Source organism: Castanea sativa, chromosome 12, assembly GCF_040712315.1.
Source record: "Castanea sativa cultivar Marrone di Chiusa Pesio chromosome 12, ASM4071231v1".
NCBI classification, from domain to species: Eukaryota; Viridiplantae; Streptophyta; class Magnoliopsida; order Fagales; family Fagaceae; genus Castanea; species Castanea sativa.
The window spans coordinates 3,863,022-3,883,231 of NC_134024.1; the positions used below are offsets into that span (position 1 = coordinate 3,863,022).

At 31.6% G+C, this 20,210-nt stretch overlaps 2 protein-coding genes across 6 annotated transcripts; one reads left to right on the top strand and one right to left on the bottom strand.

The window, feature by feature from the left end:
• Nucleotides 1-2,393: 2,393 nt before the first annotated feature.
• On the top strand, nucleotides 2,394-10,844 carry LOC142621097 (agamous-like MADS-box protein AGL11). 5 transcript variants are annotated; one of them, XM_075794411.1, is made up of 8 exons: nucleotides 2,394-2,532; nucleotides 3,720-3,918; nucleotides 7,662-7,752; nucleotides 8,163-8,224; nucleotides 9,338-9,437; nucleotides 9,722-9,763; nucleotides 9,951-10,105; nucleotides 10,580-10,830. In XM_075794411.1, the coding sequence occupies exons 2-8, from the start codon at nucleotides 3,737-3,739 to the stop codon at nucleotides 10,581-10,583; spliced, it is 636 nt and encodes a 211-aa protein (XP_075650526.1). In that variant the 5' UTR covers nucleotides 2,394-2,532; nucleotides 3,720-3,736; the 3' UTR covers nucleotides 10,584-10,830. The 5 variants fall into 5 exon arrangements, with proteins under 5 accessions (XP_075650526.1, XP_075650527.1, XP_075650529.1 ...); XM_075794412.1 differs by lacking the exon at nucleotides 2,394-2,532 and adding an exon at nucleotides 3,350-3,470 and having other exon boundaries at nucleotides 10,580-10,831; XM_075794410.1 differs by lacking the exon at nucleotides 2,394-2,532 and having other exon boundaries at nucleotides 3,595-3,918; nucleotides 7,683-7,752; nucleotides 10,580-10,843.
• A 2,930-nt stretch (nucleotides 10,845-13,774) lies between these two features.
• LOC142619833 (immune-associated nucleotide-binding protein 9) lies at nucleotides 13,775-19,029 on the bottom strand. The gene is made up of 6 exons (XM_075793137.1): nucleotides 18,842-19,029; nucleotides 16,932-17,181; nucleotides 16,522-16,799; nucleotides 16,095-16,259; nucleotides 15,881-16,015; nucleotides 13,775-14,178 (listed from the first exon to the last, which is right to left on the bottom strand). The coding sequence occupies exons 2-6, from the start codon at nucleotides 17,161-17,163 to the stop codon at nucleotides 13,978-13,980; spliced, it is 1,011 nt and encodes a 336-aa protein (XP_075649252.1). The 5' UTR covers nucleotides 17,164-17,181; nucleotides 18,842-19,029; the 3' UTR covers nucleotides 13,775-13,977.
• Nucleotides 19,030-20,210: the final 1,181 nt, after the last annotated feature.

Genomic DNA, 20,210 nt, shown 5'->3' on the forward strand with positions numbered 1-20,210 from the left:
AAATACTAAATCTTGGTTAAGAAATAAAAAAGACACAAGATAAATATAAGAGTCCATACCCAACTTTTATTACCACAAAGGCTAGTGTCAAAAGAGTATTACTGAAGACTCAACAAATTTCATAATAATTGATATGTATTATTGTGATTGAAACATTACTTTCAAGTGGGTCCTTCAATATTAGTGACATTACTTTTACTTTGAATTAATCACATCACACTATGTTAGGTAATAATTGTGAATAATGAAAAACTTTTGTCTTTCGTATATTTCTTTTAACTAAGGGTCCGTTTGAGATCTACTTACTTTGTTGAAACTGAAAAATTTTTGCTAGTTATAAATAAAGGTAAATGTTAGCTGAAATAGTACAGTGGAATCCATGAATAGTACTAAAAAGTGCAGTGGGTCCCATAAATAATAGTAAAAATAAACTAAATAGTAAAATAAGTTGACAAAAATAATATTTGCTAAACAGACACTAAGACATAAACACCAATTCCTTTTCTTTTCTTTCCTCGTTTACAATGAACTCAAATTTGCATAACACTAATATGAAAGATTGGTATCACCAATCTTTATTCTTCCCTTTGCTTTATTATATAGAGACTTGCTTTTGGTGCTAGAAGAAACAAATATGTGCTTGAAGATTATTGAAGATGTTCAAACGTGGAATTCGTTAGTTTATTCTTATTTAAACTTACTGAATATTTTATTTTACTTTATATATTTATAGGTAAAATTACTGAATTTTTTTGTTGTAATATTATTTCATGATCATGAAATAATATTCCATACAATCAAGCCATCATTCAAGTAAATCATGTAAATTAGACTTTGGCAGTGTGGTTATGCTTAAATCATACCTTCTAATATTACTCCCTCAATTAGCATCAGATGATTAAATTGGTTTTTTTTTTCCCTCTAAACCATACCACATGAGCTATTCATTTTTTTATTAGAAAAATGAGCTATTCATTTTTCAAGGTAACATTGTGCCTAAGAACAACGTCCATATATGCAAGGAAAATGTGGCCCTAAACCATAGCATTTGAGCTCTATTATTGAGACATACTAAAATGTTGGTTAAAAAAAGAAAAAGTGATTAAATGCTAAATATAATATGCCAAACTTTTATCACCACCTCAAAACGCAAAAAATTTCATAATAATTGACATGTCCTATTATGATTGAAACATCATTTTTAACTGGGTCAGTCATTAATGATATTATTTTTATTTTGTATTAATCACATGGCACTATGTTAGTAGTAGTAGTAAAAAAAAATGATAAAAATCCTACAAACTTTATTACATAAATTAATGTGGTAATAAATTTGATTTGGGAATTTTGATAGCATAGTAAATTAAGAAAAATTCCAAAAATACGACATATTTTACTATATAACTTTGCAAATTATGTAACAATGAATTTAACTGGTAAATTTTCAAAAACATAAAAAATAAAGTATGAATAATTTTTTTGTGATTAATAACACGTACATAAATTTGTATAAATTATATAGTAAAATTAGTAACAATCTATCATCACACATATATGAATGTTTAAATTGCTATTTTTTAATTGCTGGGACATCAATCATTTTGTAAAAGTTAGATGATAAAATTTATAACATCCTTAATATCGGTGACAAAAATTTATATCCCTAGACTGATTGCCAATTGGCATCAAAATGATCATTTATGTTTCAATGGAAAACCTTGTGTAAAGATAATTTTCCTTATTTTCCAATGTTTGGTAGCATAAAAAAATATAAGTCAAAGAAAAACTATCTTCGGTCAATATAAAAAGTATGGCTTATTTTTAGAGATTGTTTTCCATTAAATTTTTTTAGAAAATAACTCTATCTCACAGCAAGCTAAATAAGGGAAGTTAAGAGGTTATTTTTCAACTTATTTAAAGTTGCTACCAAAAATTGAAAAATAAGATAATTTTTATAGAAAATATTTTTAAAAAAATGACTCAGTTTCTAGAAAACATCATTATTAAAACAAACAGAGCGATGTGTTTTTCTTTTCCTCGTTGACATCCTAGTGCACATATTAATGGACTGCACATGTCCTAATCTAATGCAGAAGATACATTTTTGTTTCCTTCACACATTATCAATCAGTCTCTCTCAGTCTCAGAGAGACAGACACCATCATATGCAATAAGGCATGCCTGAGACACATATAAAAGTTAGATTCATGAGATAGATTCTTGAAGGGCATGTTAGTCACTCACAAAATAAAAAAACAAAAATATTGGATAAGCTTTTGCCCTATTTGGTGCTCAATTGCACCTGCAAAAGCATCCGCACTTAGCACAAAAACTACTACGTCTTGTATGGAATTTTAGCAACTCACTATTCCCCACATCATTTTCTCTCTCTCTCTCTCTCTCTATAGGTAGACAAAGACAGAAAGAGCTATTAAAGGAGAAGAGAAGTAGTACTAGAGCTCTATGCAAAGTTTGTTTGGTATTAGAAAAAAATTCCAAAAACTAACTAGCAGGAGTGAGTTCCAAAGCCAGGTCTGTGTTTGCCTTGCCTACCTCATCACATCTCTTCTAGTTGTAGAATTTATTTCAAAGTAGGTGTAGTTTTGAATTCATCTCTTGGATCTGTTTTCAGACAAAAGAATATTTTGTACAAAGCCAGTGCTGTTTCTCAAGCTTATTTTCTTGCTTTTCCATGGCTTTTTATGGAAATGTTTTTTTTTTTATTCCTCAAAATGATTAATGAAAAATTTGCTTGATGTTACTGATTTTGTTCTTTTTATATATATATATTTGGCTTCTAGAACTCACTGTTTTATGTAATAAGTTCATGATGGTGCTTTATATTTCCGTGCTAGTTCTTAAGCCTATTTTCTAGTTTTTCTTTTTCTTTTTTTCCATAAAATGATTAATGAAAATTTTGCTTGATATTATTGATTTTTCTCTTTTTTATTTACTTTTTTTTTTGGGTTCTAGAACTCACGGTTTTATGTAATAAGTTCATGATGGTGCTTTATATTTCAGTGCTAGTTCTTAAGCCTATTTTCTAGTTTTTCTTTTTCTGTATTTTTTTTTCCACAAAATGATTAATGAAAAATTTGCTTGATATTATTGATTTTGCTCTTTTTTACGTACTTTTTTTTTTTTGGGTTCTAGAACTCACGGTTTTATGTAATAAGTTCATGATGGTGCTTTATCTTTCATTGCTGTTTCTTAAACTTATTTTCTAGCATCTCCTCGGCTTTGTAAGGAAATGTGTTTCTTTTAAGGAGATTTCCTTATTCTTCTGTTTTTTTTTTCCCTCAAATGATTAATGAAAAATATTAGGCCATTGGTTCAAGTCTCATGCCAAGTTTGAGTCCTAATATATATATTTCTGATTTTTACAACAAAAAATTCTCAATTTTCTTGAGCATGATTTTGACATTTTTCTAGTCTTTGAGCTTCTCAATCTCATGAAGATCATGGATTTGGTTAGTGTAACCATAAAACCCTAAAAACACACATAACACTTGCACAAAAAAGACACAAACACAAACAAAGAACATAAACAAAAATCTTAAGTCATTTTACTGTAGGATCTGGCTTTGTTATTAGGTCAAGTGCAAGTTTCAACAGTAGTTTATAGCCCTTAATTTATGCTTCTCCTTAATATGAAACCTACTGATTTTGCTAAAGAAAGTAACATATAACTACATGAAGTCACTTTCTAATGTGTTTAGGCCTCTCAAGTTGTGCAATGGGGAGAAGAAAGATTGAGATCAAGCGGATTGAGAACAATACAAAACGCCAAGTCTCCTTCTGCAAGAGGAGAAATGGGCTCTTAAAGAAAGCCTGTGAACTTTCTGTCCTATGCGACGCTGAAGTGGCTCTTCTCATCTTCTCCAGTCGTGGACGGCTTTATGAGTATGCAAGCAACAGGTAAATTAACCTCACATATCTTCAATTTCATTGTTTGTCATTTTTCTCTGCTCATTGGGTGAAAATAGCTAAATCCAAAGTATATATTTGTCTTGTGGGATCTCCTAATTCATCTATAGATCATGTACTTATTTATTTTTCTTATTTTGACATTGATACCATGGATCTTTATAATTTTATGTTTATTCGGTATTTCTACAAATAGAAAATTAATAAATTCTAAGTATATATATTTTATATGTGGAAATTATGGTCTTCTTTTGTGTCATGACTTGTGTAACGATCTAATTAAAGGAAGAGAGTGAGGGCAAAATATATTCAAAGTAGGTAAATGAAAGTGAAGATACAAAAATGGAGTTATAAGTACTATATTATGACATTTATGAGCTTACAGCAATTTTTGGAAGCCATTTTTTTAAAACGTGGCTAATATATATATATAGGGTTTTTTTTTGGGGGGGGGGGGAGAGGGAGGAGACTACCAATGATTTGTGCAAGTATCATTCATGCTGCTTCCTAGAAAAAAGGAACAACAAAAACAAAGACAAAGTTGCAGTTATCTCTTAAAACAATATATTAGAATTTTCATATGATATTCTTTGAATTGAAGTATTTTTTGAGAAATGTCTGCATTATTGTGTGCATATTAATATGGAAAAAGGGAGTTTCATATTTCATGAGATGATCTAGAAACAAGTATCTTTAATTTGGAAATACCTGCAGTGGAGTTGTGATGCCTATTATGCCGGGAACTTGGTTGACAATGTTTGAGTCTGTGTTGAACAATTGAGTTAGAATACACGGATATTTCATTTAGGATGCCGTACCCTTGTCATATTTATGTTGTACCTATGTTATACTAGTATCGTACCTGCCATTTCGTATTATAATTTTTCAAAAATTACTCATGTCTCTATATTGTACCTGTACCTGTATTTGTATCCGTGTCCATGTTCATGCATCCTAGCAATTGAGGCACAAACCTTTTTACTTCATCCACCACGATTAATAGTTTATAACTTGGAGAGCAAATAGACATTTTACATGCTCTCCTCATTCTCACTCTCACTCTCTCAGATTTGGCTTCGTCGTCTACAGGAAAAATGAGAGAGATCCTTCATTTTATATACTTAGCAATAAGGATTAAACTATACACGAAAACCAATTGGTTTTGCTAACAAAACAAGGAGAAAAATACATAAAAATGCAAGATATCCATCCAAGCATTGATGAAAATAATGCACTGCTGCATCTCACAGTGTGTTCATATGTACTCACAGTTGTTTTATAAGACTGAGATGCATGAAGAAAAGGCAACAAATTCCCAGATGCAGCTCTAGCAGCACTTTTGCATAAAAATACGTATGTTTACCAACAGTAGCCATAAGAAACAAATCATTGCTAGATGTCTTTTACACTTATTTGATTTCACTTTTTAGATTTGTGATCTTTGAGAATCTAGCAGTGTAAATAAAAAGGTTACTTGCAGAGGTTCTGATCCTTTTTCCTCTTCTGTTGTTTGCGGATCTCAGTTGAAGTAGTCTTCTACTTCCACCTTTAGCTCTCAAATCTTCCTATCATTTCTTTTATATTTATTGACTGACAGCCAATTGCTTGATATTTTGTACTCCGTGGACCGTGTGTGTACTGTACACTTTCGTTTGGTATACTTCACAGTGAAAGTTCTAAAAGTATTAGTGAAGTTTTTGGTCTCTCTTTCTTTTACCAATCCCATGCTAAGAGCTAATATGCCAAAAGTCACAGACTACGTTCTATTAGTTTTTAATGGTTGGCTCGTGGTCTACAAGTGCTTTAGGGTTTACCATTACTCTCTTCTCTAATAAAACAAGTGAAACACTATAGTGATTCTGAAAGTTTCTGATTTTCTGTGGCACATATCATAAGTTTCTGACATGAAATATCCACCTGTTTCTGAACCTTAAAAATTGGGTGTCCTTAGTTTCAATTTACTTTATTATCCATTTTGGTTCAACTAATCTCTCTCTCTCTCTCTCTCTCTCTCTCTCTCTCTCTCTCTCTTATATATTGGACTTTTGCATTTTAACATTTTAAAATAAGAAGAGATTGAAGTCAGGTTCAAACTTAATACTACTTGCTGGTTTAATATCATAAATAAATTATTAACTATTGACTATTGTTTTAAAAGGTTAAGTTATTAGAAAATTGTGGAATCAATTTTTCAATCATCAATCTGACACTTTATTCAGAAAAGGCAAGCTATTATGCGTGACAAAATTGTGTTGGCAACACAACCTTAACCATGATATAACTAAAGAGATTCAGCTACACCCTACACGTTATCATATAAAAGTTAAATAATAATAATAATAACAACAGTAAAAAGATCCTAATAATTAGGAGTCATAAAACTGACTTAACAAGCATAAGTGCTTCCCTATATGTTGTTTATACCATACAAGGTGTTAGAATAATTAGGTGGAAACCCCTTTGGGCGAAATAACTTATATTACTTGTATTTATGCACTAATTCCAACAGGTCCGGCCATTATTCCAATTTAGTTAAGCTTAACACCCTTTATCGCAAATAATAAACTTATGAAATTGTGAGGGGTTTATCACAAGTAATCAAAGTTGCTCAACGTATATCCCAACAACTAATGACAATAATTACAAGTCAAATAATAATGATGATAATACTAGTACTAACAAGAGAATTAAGCATCATCAAAGAAGGAAAATTAACTAAGTTCACCGAAATGACTGACCTATTTGGAAGAAATAAATAAATCTAGGGTGTCAGCTCTGATGGTCTGTTTGGATTAAGGGGGAGGGAGAGAGAGCGAGAGAGAGTAGAGTAGAGTGGAATTGGCCCAAAATTAGCCTATTTTTAGCTAACTCTAATCTACTCCCCTCCACTCTTCCTCCCCCTCCCTCAATCCAAACAGGCCCTAAATGTTCTCTAACTCCATATATGGCATACTGTGGTTGCTCTGAACTATCTTGCTGCCTCTCTTTCTCCCTATTTCACCTTTCTTTTTAGTGTTACTATAAATGAGAATCTTTGGCCTATTAGCACAGTATATGGAAAGGCTGTTTCTGAACCTTTCCTTTTCAGGATCTATTTTCTTTGGTTACCTTCTACCAATTCTAGCTTTGGAAATTCCATTCCCTCATCTTTTGTTTTCTTTCTTGAGTGAAAAGAATGTAAAACATATCTTTTCTTCTTCTTTTTTTGTCATCCATGAAGGGTTTAAGACTTGCAAAGAGTCTTTGGTCCTTTTACTTTCCATTAGTACTTTTTGGTATATAAGAGAATGACGCAGAAAAAGAAGACATAGTCAGAATATAATGTTCTTGTGATCGCACAAGGATAACCCTTTCTGATCCATCAAAATGTCACAAAGGAAACAAACTTGAGTGTCACTAGGACGGTATTGTAGCACTACTGTAAAAAATTTTGCAATTAGAAGATCGGGTAATGAATATTATTTGTGCTTTGGTGCTAAAATATACCATATTTTGCTATTTACAAGTCCGGATGTGAATGCTCTAAAGTGTTTTTTATCAATCTTCAAGTCACATCACTAAAGATAGCTAGCTCCACTAACATTTACTGCATTCAGCACCCATTACTTCCTTGATTCGTTGTTTCAAGTTTGTTTACATTTGACATTTGTTTCCTCACTTATGTCTTTACATGTGTTTAACTTAGAATTGCGTTTCAATTAACATTAGAAACTTGATTTGTTTTTAAAAAACAGTACAAAATCAACCATTGAAAGGTACAAGAATGCATGCTTGGACAGCTCAGAAACAAGCTCTATTGCAGAAACAAATACTCAAGTAAATGAAGTAAGCTATTTCTCTATATTTCCTTTTCCTTTCTTGTCTCTCTTTTTTTTTTTTCTAGGGAGTCATTTCTATGTATTCATTATAATGAGTTATGACATTTTTATACCTGAAAACAGAAATACCCTAAATATATTGGATTAAATGAGTACATATTGCGCGAACATGTTTTGAGTCACAAATCAAATGCATATTCGATCGATCTATACCATATAAATGATTGCGAGATTCTATTTGTAATTTGACTATTCTTTTTAGGACTTAGTGCTCTTTTTATATTAACAATTTTTTTGTTAGTTGTTACTTACTTTTAATCTTAATTATTCTTATTTGGCATATGTACTATAGAATTTATAAAAGTGACAAGGCTGACGTATGCTTCTTATATTATTTATGTTTTTGATTGAATGCAGTACTATCAACAAGAATCTGCAAAACTAAGGCTACTAATCCAAAATATGCAGGATTGTAACAGGTGATTTTCATTTGTCATTGTTTCTAAATGCAAATGGCAAAAGAATGATCAAAAAAAAAAAATTCAAATTTATTTTTCTTTATACTTAATTTATCAAAGACATTGAACATTTGTTTATTCCATGGCAACCAACCAAGAATGAAAATGAAAGAAAAGATAAAACATGCAAATAATTCTAGAATTTAATATTTTGAATTACAGTCGGAAATCTAAGTTTATTACTAAAAAGCAGCGGTCCCACAATTGGCAACCATAAAACCATTTAGGCAGTTAGGCATGAGTTATACTAAGGATATATGCAATATATATATATATATATATATATGGATGTTTATGTAAATGGGAGTTATATAAGAAGTTTCATACCATAGTTTTGTTTTTTCCACAAGAACTCAAATGAGTTAGATCAAGGGAATTCTTTTCAATAAATATGTTTAGCTTTATGCGGCGGTAATATGTTGGCTTTATAAACTGATGGATGGTGTAATAATATAAATAAGTTCAGTGACTAAAGGTACTTTGGAGGCTCTTAAAAATTGCCTCAAATTCTTATTTGGATTTGGTTTCCTTGGTGTTAAAAAAATTATTTTCCTTTGTATGAAAGGAAAGAGTTTTCCTTATTAAAAAAATAATATAGTATTCATTATTTATCAGGGAATATAATTGAAGATTTTAAATATGCATTATTGTAATTTGGTTGCTTTAAGTCTTAGGTGAGACTTTTGTCTAAAGTGGTCCTTTTGTGTAAGGAGTGGTGTGGTAATGTTCTTAGGGTTGAAAATACCAAACCATATGAGGGATTTTTTTAGCGTATTGAGACTTTTGGATTGTGAGTTGGTATGTATGAGATTTGTTTATTAGTTTATTTTTGTGAAAGCCTTTTGAGTGTAGTTTTTTTAGGTTTGGTGGGTGTGATTATTGTAAAACATATCATTGATAATGGATTTTGGTTGGTAACGACAATGACCATAAATTTGAAGTTGATAGAACCACAAAAAATATTATTATCTTATGTGAATACTTTTATTACTTAATTATATGAATGCATTTATGTTAGCCTAAAATTCATGAATCATAAAAAGAGATTATTATAATTTTCTTCTCTACTTGAAGGCACTTACTGGGTGAGGAAGTGAGTTCTCTAAATAGCAAAGATCTGGAGCAATTAGAGAGCAAGATTGTACAAGGGCTCATTAAAATCAAGTCAAAGAAGGTAGAAAATGTTAAGATGCATTCCAAGACACAATAGGAAGACCAGACACAACCACAGTTTGATATATCATTGATTTCTTAGCTTCTACAGCCCAATATCTTAAAACCCCCTTGTCTATCTCATTTTATTTTCCACTCATGTAATGTAATCTAATTCTCTTACTAGTTCACTGCTACAGCATGAAATGTTGCTGACCGAATCATATCTCACTCTGTTTATTCATTTCTATATTATTATTTGTCAAACTTTGTTAAAGGCTAATTGATATCCAAAATTTTCTCTAGGTGATGGAGCTCGAAAATGAAAATGCTTATCTTCAAGCAAAAGTATATTTCCTAAACTTCTTAGACTAGATTATAGAGCACTAAATATTGCACACTTGTTAATGTACACCATCTATACACGTCATAAACATGGATATGTTTAAAAAATGTAGATATCACATGTGAAATTATAAACATTGCGTGTACAATTTTCTACTTTTCACTTTTACATTTTTTTTCTACTTTTCAGGTAGCAGAAGTTGAAAGGCTTAAGCAAGCAAATTCAAATATGTCTGTACTAGATCTCAATGCATTCCAAGCATTATCTCTCAATTCATTTACTCCAATTGCAGTTGAGGGTAGCACTTCCTACTCACAACCAGAACAAAATATACTTCATCTATGGTGATTTATCTACTTCCATTTATTTCATCATTTTTAACATTTATATGTAGACTAATTAGTGCTACTTCTGTTTACTTATAAGATCCAATTGAAAACTTTGCAATCAACAAAATTTTAATACATCAGTAATTGTAAATACTTAGCTCTCTAAGCAACTACAAGCGCCTATAAGTGTTAACACAAGTAAAAATACACCATATGGTCCATATGTACTTTTGACTCAAATTTTTTGTCACAAACTATATGAATGTTGGCATTCAACATCTATCTTGGTATTCTTTAACTGACTTTTTAGAATTACTTTTTTTTCCTTAAAGTTTAATACCCTTTATTTATCAAATATGGGAACCTAAGATACTATTCTTATCAAGTTTAGCGATGCAAAATTTCTATATGTTTGACTTGATGATCACTGACACTTGAAAAGAGAAGGATACATGTTTTAACTTTAAATTCTTCATTTTATTTATGCAGGTAAATTGTTCAACTGCAATTATGCAAGTGGGGTCTTATATAATGCCTAAATAAAGATCTCATTGTCTACTATCTCATGAAGTTATTTAGTATTGAATCAATTTGGCTTGTTGTTATGTAGCATCCAACATTTCTTTCTATAAGGTCATCTTGCACTGGCATTTATCTCTGCCTAGTAGTATAAGATATTGGTGTGCTTTTATTAAGGAGTATAATATAAATGGCTATATTAATGCCAAGCGTATTTACTACTGTTTACTACCAGTGATCGCATATTAGTTTACTTTTGCATAATGTTTGTCAATCATTTTAAGGCAAAGACAATATGACACATACAATGCACAAGGCATGTATGTTATCCACAAGATAATTAAACCTGTGATCCTCATTTCCTTTACCTTCACTAGTTCACTTATGCTACCAGAGGTTCTATTGCTTAAGAGCCAGGCACATGATGATCATTTTTTTTATATATATAAGTAGTGGAATTAGTTTAAATTTAAGTTTCTTTTTGTTAGTCCAATGATATTGGGTATGCCAAGAGCATAATCTAGATAGTAAAGGTGACTTAAATTTAGTCTAAATTTAAGTTTCTTTTTTTTAGTCCAATGATATTGGGTATGCCAAGAGCATAATCTAGATAGTAAAGGTCACTTAAATTTAGTTTAAATTTAAGTTTCTTTTTGTGTAAAATTCTTGTGCAAACAACATTTTTCTTTTATCACTTATTAGAAGACCACAATGAATCACTTGTTAGAAGACCACAAAGCTTGTTAGAGGGGTCTTAAGGAGGAAAGCGGTGATATTGATATAAGTGGCAATGGGTTGCCATAGTGTGGTTTACTTTAACCATAAAATACTGACCACTTTCCTATCTCAAGTGAATTTTTTGAGTGGTAAACTGTTTTTGGTAATTTGGTTTTTGTAATAAGAAATGATTCTTAAAATTTTTTTTTTTTTTGTTTTGAATTGTGTCCGATTGGCAAGCAGGTTCCTTTAAATAGGCCTGCTTTTTATTTTTAACCAAACCACCTCCACAGCTAGTACTATCCCATTATCAATTTTGGCTAAAATTGCACAAAGATTTGCAACCATGGTCATGGAGTTTCACCATAGAGTGCAACATTAAGTGGTCGTTGTTGGATAAGACTGGGAGTCCATCTTTGTCCTTAGTTTTTTGCTAAACCAATAATTAATCACTCAATTATTTTTGAAGAGTAATTCTTAGGTACTCCCGGAGCATAGAGAATGGTGCTCCTTCCTCTCACATTTATGGTGGGGTCCGCTCATTAAATTCATGATGAGGTCCACCATGAATGTGAGAAGAGGGAGCATCATTTCACTATATATACTCCGGGACTACCTAAGAATTTTCCATTTTTGAATATTTCAATTAGTTACAATAATGAAAGATAGGTGATTTGAATTATGGTTCTCCTTAAAATATATATTAAAAAAAGAAAAGGAAAATGTCAATCACCGAACTAGGCTCTTAGCATTATTAACTCAATTTCAAACATGTCCAATTCAAGAAATTGACCTTGTAGAGTTACAATGTATTCATTACAATTGCCTATCTCAATGCCTTTTATTGAGACTAAGTTATACATGAAAAAGGCAATTCTCGGACTCCAATAAAATGCAGCATTTTCATTACTAGCTACTAGTAATTGTAATAAACCAACCAAGACATTTTATGGTGGCGGCAAGTAAGCTTGGAAAGCATGGAAGGATACTATATATAATAGTTGATAATGATAATTTATGATTTCTAAAATGCATCATTGTTTAATAATTAGATGAATTAAAAATACAATTTGATTATAGGTTTACATTGTACTATTAACGTAAATCTTACATTACTAGTACAATATATACTTAAAATTTTTCTAAAATTATTTGATCTGTTTGTATCACTCTTTTGCAATGAGTTTACTATAATAAACTCATTGTACATTTCTTATCAATAAAGTTTTCATTATATATCAAAAAAAAAATATTTCAAGGGGTATAAAGTTGGTATAAACATTAAATTATATATGAGGCCCACGAGAACAAGATATGCCAGAGAGAGTTGCCATTGTTGTTGTGCTGTGATTGTCAGACTATAACAGGACAAATAATGCTAGATTGCGATGCAGTCTTGCCATTTAAGGAAAAACAAATAGACCACATTGGCATCCTATAATAATGTATAAATGATAAACGATTGGTTGAAGTGTGCATTGGCCTTGTCACACGTTTTTTTTTGAATATTAAATATTTTTAAGAGAAGAGAAGATCTTAATCTTTTATTAATTTTTTTTGTTTATTATGATTGATATTTTATTTTTCTTGTAAAAACAATGTCAACTTTTGTACCTACCAAATATATAATAGGAGAAATGAAATGGAATAGGTGATAAATGAAATGTATACCTCGGCATCACCATATACTTCATGGTCCAATCTAGAATTAATACTAGATTTAGTAGGGTATAAAATACATTTTAGCTTCTTTTTTTTTTTTCTTTTTTTTTTTTTTTTGTTTATTGTGCTTGGTCGATAATAAGTTCAATTACAAAACATAATTTCATACATAGATTTTTATCCAAGGCAAATTACTAGTACACACCCTATTACACACTCTAATACAAAATTTCAGTACATTTCAAGCGTGTGTAATAGGGTGTGTATAATAAACACTACCCTTTTATCCAATGTTAATCTTTTGCTTTTATCCAATGTTAATCTTTTGCACTTCATAGGAGAGAGCGAGGTCAATCCAGAACTCAGTCCACATCACCTCAAAACCTTTGGCTAAAAAATGGTTATGAAAAGTGTTCCGGAATCTGAACCATGCTTTGGCAGGCAATCATAGAATAGAACCATTTTGTTATTGTAGATGAATCATGAAGCTACTGAAGCTCAAAAATAGTTGCTAGCAGTAGAAAATTCAAGTGCATGACTTATGGCACCCAAAGCCAAAAGGCCCTCCATGGTTGCATTATAATTCAAGGGTACCAGTATAGTTGAATGCTATAGGTTTCAGGGTTGAAGCTACAAAATTTTACTAGGCAATCAGGAATGTCTCAAAGCATCTGCAAGAGTCCATCAGTTGGTGGGATATGCAAAGGGCTGTAGTATAGGTCCTTTTTCCCCAGAACTAGGTAGGATAGTATTATGAAAGACTACGATTAGATTCAACTGGATAAGTTAAAAGGTCAATAAAACATATCTATATTATATATTCTTGTTTTGATTCTATGTAGGAATTGTAAACATATACATAGGGATCAAATCTTTTAATGATTAGATAAATTCGCTTAAGAAAACTCCACACAAAACAGAAAAGGGAGGAAAAAAATATATTCTTGATGATCTGAACTGCACAGCACATTTTCTTTATAATCTTTACCTCAAAGAATGGCACACCGATTCTCGCTGCGCTTACGGAGCTCCTCCTCCGCTTTCTCTAGATGTTCTCTGAGCTTACGAATTTCATCATTTGATTTCATTTGAGCTAAATGTGCTAGCTCTTCGGACCTCAGACGTGCAGCTTGCTCTTCTGCCAATTGTTGCTCAAGCCTACTAGTTGTCTCTCTAAGCTTTGTCTCGACCTACAGAACAATGGATCATTCATTACTAGACAGAATAAAGCAACAATCCAAAAGTAAGTTTCTAGGCAAAGCAAAATTTGAACCTGAAAACTAAACACACTACCGCAAGCCCAACCCACCTTACAGCTTACACTAACCATTTACCACCTAAATTAAGGTCCTGTGACACACATAAGTTGTGCAGAGCAGTTCGCTAAATACTTTAGATTACCACATCAGATACATGTAGTTACATATCTTTAAAAACATCTAGAAAATGGCTTCCAATATTCAAAATAAATAGGACAAAACCAATATACAGGGAGAGAGAGAGAGAGAGAGAGAGAGAGAGAGAGAGAGAGATCTTTCAACTACTCAGCTAACCAATTAATCCTTAAAGATAAAAGAACAAGAAAGGACAACCATAACCAAATAATAAGAGCATAAATTATAAGCTACTTGAGTGCATAAGAGAATGATATTAACTTATAAGCACTGATCCTTACTATTTTCTTTTATTAAAAATCATTGACATGGTAAAAACCATATACTATTTAAATGAAATCCTACACCAACTTCTATGTTAATATTAACAAGTCCACATTCTCCAGAGTTCCAAACACACCAACTCAAAATGCAATTTATTATTTGTGAAATCACTGAAGTTGACACCAACATCATTTCATCCATTTAATATTAATTGATAATAATAAATAATAATGCCCCGGATTGTTATTGAATTAATTGTGTTGTTGTGTGGACATGTGATGAGTCTCACATTGGGCTTATAAACAACTACAAGGAGCCTCAATTGTAACTAGACTATCCTTTAGAGGTATAGCGTAGATGTGTCTAGCACTTTACTTTGGGTCATTACCGATAATTGTCATCTTATGAAATTCTAGTAGGATATAACTGATAGACAGACAGATCCAATCAAGGTCCACTTCAGCAAATAAACCACAAGTCTAAAATGTGTATAACTAGCAGAAAAGAAGGGTAAAATTTTACTTGGAAAGCATGTGCCCAGTGCTGCAAAAGAGGCACTCAATCACAAAGGTATCATAGAGCATAGGTGCAAAGCATAAAGCAAAGGTGGGCCTGAACAAAGTGAAGCACATGTTTTGGTGAATTCATCTAAGTCCTATATTGGCTAGGGATGGATTCAGCAATTATTCTGTTATATACACCCCATGTACATACAATTTCTTTTTATTGGTGTCACGCTCAGCTTCAACCTAGCACTTATAAGGAGAGGATGTGCCAGCTGAGCAAGAGTTTAAGAAAAATCCAGAAACAGAAGTTACAAACAAGTTGTAACCTATATCAAAGGTCAATTTATTGAGTTGTGACCAAATCATGTAAAAAATGAAGGAAAAAATTATATTAACTTAAGCAGCTTCACACTCATGTCTAACAAGCAGATAAAGAACAAAATATTTTTCTGCATAATTTTTTTTTTTTTTGATAAGTATGTTTCTGCATAAATTAATCAAGCCTGATAAGACATTTTTGCTGAAGGTAAGATATGGGTTCTTAGAAAGTACAAAAAGAACCTTGCATTGACAAAGGGTGGTCTTCCACAGTCATGGATCAAGAGTGCAGCAGTGCACTCCTTACCCAGGTTCTTATTTTCACACATTGATGACAAAATTATACCAAGTGTAAGAAGAAATAGATGCAGGTGGCAAAAATATGTAAAATAGAGGAGCATTGAAGATACCATCTCAGTAATTCGTTTGAGCTGCTCCTCGTATGAACGATGCATATTATCCTTTAAATCTGATATTTCTCGTTTAGAGTAACCTTTCAGAGAATCAACCTGTTCCTGTTGATTGCGGAGTTTCATGGCCCCCTTCTGTTAAATGATCAAATTTGTTAGAATGATACTTTCATAGGAATTTTGATGAAACTGTGAGAAATAACTTAACAATGACCTTCAGTTCAGCAAATATCTCATCTGTATACGGTTGTCCACCATTTTGTGCTATAACCATGTTTACAAGCGAAAGAAGCGTCTGAACCTGTTCAACCCTCTTGCTTTCATCCTTAGTCTTGTTATCGAAAAGCACAACCCGATTTTTACATAAAACAAGGATTTCCTATATCAATGTTAAAATCAAACATACAATTAGCATGTGTAAGCCTTCTCATTCAAGACAGAAACGGTCAAGCAGAAGAGGCATAAAATTCTAAGGTGTTCAGCCAGAAAACATGTGTGCTAATTGATACAAACTAGTTACAGTAAGCTTAAGTATTTCATGAGTCTATCTACATTTCTCAAAAACAAAAACTCAACAAACAGGTAAGCCTAAGTTAAACCAAAGTTTAAGAAGTAAAGTTATCAACAGTTCTAAAAGTAACCTGTAAAGGCTTAGGGCATTCACGACCCAAATAATCTTCCAATGTCTCATCATTATCTTCAAGTTCATCCCCCCCAGTGAAGACTACAATCATGTAGTCAACAATTTTGCTTCCAAACAATGTTTGCAAGCTACGAAGTGCAGCTTCCTCTTCTTGTGAAAAGCGGGTCCTAACTGAATAAACTATTAGAACTGCATGGATCCCATCCTTTGCCAAGTCAATACATTTCACAATTTCTCTGCCAACAAATTCAGATTCGGCAGAAAAATCAAACAACCCTGCAATGACATTCACATTAGTCATTGTGTACCCCCAACATCAACAAATATGGAGAGGAAAGCTCAAATAACATAGCTCTTAAATACAGTAAACCATACGTTATTTAGTAATACAAATTGGTAAATTTATACCAGGAGTGTCAATGACATTAACAATCTGTCCATCTCTCAGTACAGTTCTCTGCAGTTCACAAGTGCTTGTAACACCAGAGGAGCTTGCCTTGGACTTGAAGGCCCTTTTCCCAATAATGCTATTCCCTGTTGCACTTTTGCCATTCCCTGTACGTCCAACTAAAACCACCGTTCGAACTCCATTGGATGGGGAGGTAAGCTCCCAGTCATCATCTATTACACTCCCACCCATTATATAAAATCAGAAAACCTGCAGGCAATTATTGATGTAAACTGTCATTGAGTTCTCTATTATATAAAATAAAATAAGAACATATATCATAATAGACATCACTTGCATCTATGCCAACAAGATTAAAACTCTAGACAACTGTATATTTATAGTATAGCATCTGTAACATTCTATGGCTGGTCCGCTCTCCATCTCCATCTCAGATTTCAGGAATATCTTATTATATATATATAGTTTTTTTTTGTTTGGGGAGGGGGGGGGGCAGCATAGACAAAGGCCGATTTGGGGACTAGTATTTCACTAAATTCCAGATTTGTTCAGTTCTAGGTGTATATCCCTTCCTTTATTTCTTCTTTGAGGAGGCAACATCTGCCATTAACTAACCTTTCCTACACCTCCTGCACTGATACTTTGTTAACAGACTTTATCTCAATCAGAAGTTATAAATTCCTTTTATGATAAACATGATAGGATTTGGGACCTATGGTGTCCACTCATGATAACTGCTCTTCAACTCACACTACTTCAAAACAATGCTAATAATAACTCTGATGATTACCATTGACTGCTCTTCCCCAATTTTTTTTATTTTTTTTATTTGAAGAGTTCATTAGTAGTATTGATTCTTGTATTCAATTTTGACAAACAAATTGGTAATTTATATTAGAAAGAAATTTGCTAAGAATTTCACTATGGAGATCATAACAGTTTAATGTTATTCTATGAAAGATTCTCATCAAGCATAACTTTGATTATCAATGCTAAAACTATTTTGTTGGTTCCTTTTGTACATAACTATAGAAACAAGACAACTTTTGTATAATCGTTAGACTTTAGAAAAATTTGTATGTTTTCCCACACATATATGTATGTATTAATACCATGATTCCTGTCTCCATCCCTAGTAAACAATGTAATATTAAAATGTACAATCAACATCAGTCAGAACATATTCGGGGTCAGCTGCACTGATGCAACTCTAGTTATCAATCGGTCATACAAGATACCAATCTTATGAACAATCACATTAAGTTTAAGCTCCTCCAATATACAATACTTGAATTCATTCAATCAAATTCATATATTCAATCAAAGCACAAAACCCTTTAGTTTTCCTTTCCCTTTATTTATTTATTTCTTTCTTTCTTTCTTGGGCTCATTATACAATTACTAAAACCTCACTCTCCTCCTAAAAATATCTTCTTTTTGCACCACCAAAATATCTTCTTTTTGCACCACCAAAATATCTTCAATGCATCAACAGGTAAATTTCAAATAATACAACTTTCAAGGACCAAATCCCACACTTTTAAAAAGCTAAGATTTCAATTAAATTAAGATCAGCCACAAGAAATCAAACCTTCCAAAAGAGTAACAAATACACACACAGAGAACAGTATTAATCACCAATAAATATCCACACATTTTCATAATTAGCCAATCAAATCAGATCAAACCCACAAAACCATACAGGAAATTCAATAGCCCTCTGTTTGGCTGCCGAGAAAACCAAGGAAAATAACCACCACCACCCCCCCCCCCCCCAAAAAAAAAACTAGTTTGAATAAATCAAAATAAATCTGAGACTCAAAACGCCCATTCTTTTGTTACAAAAATATCCAATTTTTCTCAATAAATTTAATGCAAAGAGAAATATCCAAAGTGTAGAATTTCTTACCTGAGAAATTAAAAGGACAAGGGACTCTGAAGCTAGAGAGAGAGAGAGAGAGAGAGAGAGAGAGGAAAGTGAATAATAATGGAAGGAGGAGTCTTGTAAAGTTGGATATGTAATTTTTATATAATGAAATTTCGTTGATACGACAAACATAGGACTCTGTTTGATCGTACGTGTGATTGTGTTGTGTTGTGTTGTGTTGTGTGGATAAGGTACGGTTTGGTAACTGGGAAGGCAGTGTTGGAGTGAAATATCAAATATGGAAGATTGATTTTTAGGTGGGACCTTAATTTACTTGTGGGCTAAGTTATGATGAACGGCTTAGCATTTTTCAACCAAGAAAATTAAAGGAATAATAAATAATAATAATAAGATAAGTAAAGAATTTTTATTTATTTTAAAACTAAGTTATTCTTTTCTTCTTTGTTTTTTTTGTTTTTTTTTAAGATTAGAAAAGTTATCTTCATTATTGAGCAAATATCATTTGGAGTTTAAAATTAATAAATACTCTTTTTATTTTTTTTCTAAAGAATAGTACTCCTTTTTACTTTCTTTTTTTTTCCCTTTTCACTTTCTTCTATGTATGGTGCATTATTTTTTTTTTTAAAAGTGTATATTAGAATGATCTCATAATTTAATATCAATTTTAAAAGTTTTTTTTTTTTTAATAGTTGGGGTGGGAGGATTTGAAACTTGAATATTTCTGTTAACTTCTAAGAGGTGTCAGTTAGTCAAACTACAAAACTATTGGCTTAAACTTTAGTCAAAAAAATGTTTGGAGAATGTTAAGAATTTGTTCCCATGACTTAAGGACAATATTTGTGAATTAACCGTCCCAAAACCGAATGAGTAAATTATAAATACTCATTGCGATGCAACAAGAACTTGATCTATTCAATTAAATGCAATTAAGTTGTTACCTAATATATTTGCTTGCAATTTTATTAATTTATTGTGATTATTGACATAATGTTATTGATTGAAGTATTATCAAATTCAGTTGACAGAAGTATAAAAAAAAAAAATAATCAATAAACAAAGAGGTGATGGATCTAAACCAATCCATAATTTGAGCTTTAAATTGGAAGTCTTTTTTTAAATTTTGAGAATAATGTAAATAAAATTTGAAGTTGAAAGTTGAAACATTATGATCAAATTAATTAGATATGGATAGAGAATAATGATTTTTGTTGTAGTCCAACTCTATATCATAAGATTCGATTCTTCTATTATTTATACATCTATAATCGGGGGTGGGAATATAAAATCCTAGATTTTTTCGCTTATAACACTGGAAGCTTTATATTTATTAGTAAAAAGCTAGATAGCTGTATATGTATATGTATATATTTATTATCACTTGTACTATGCT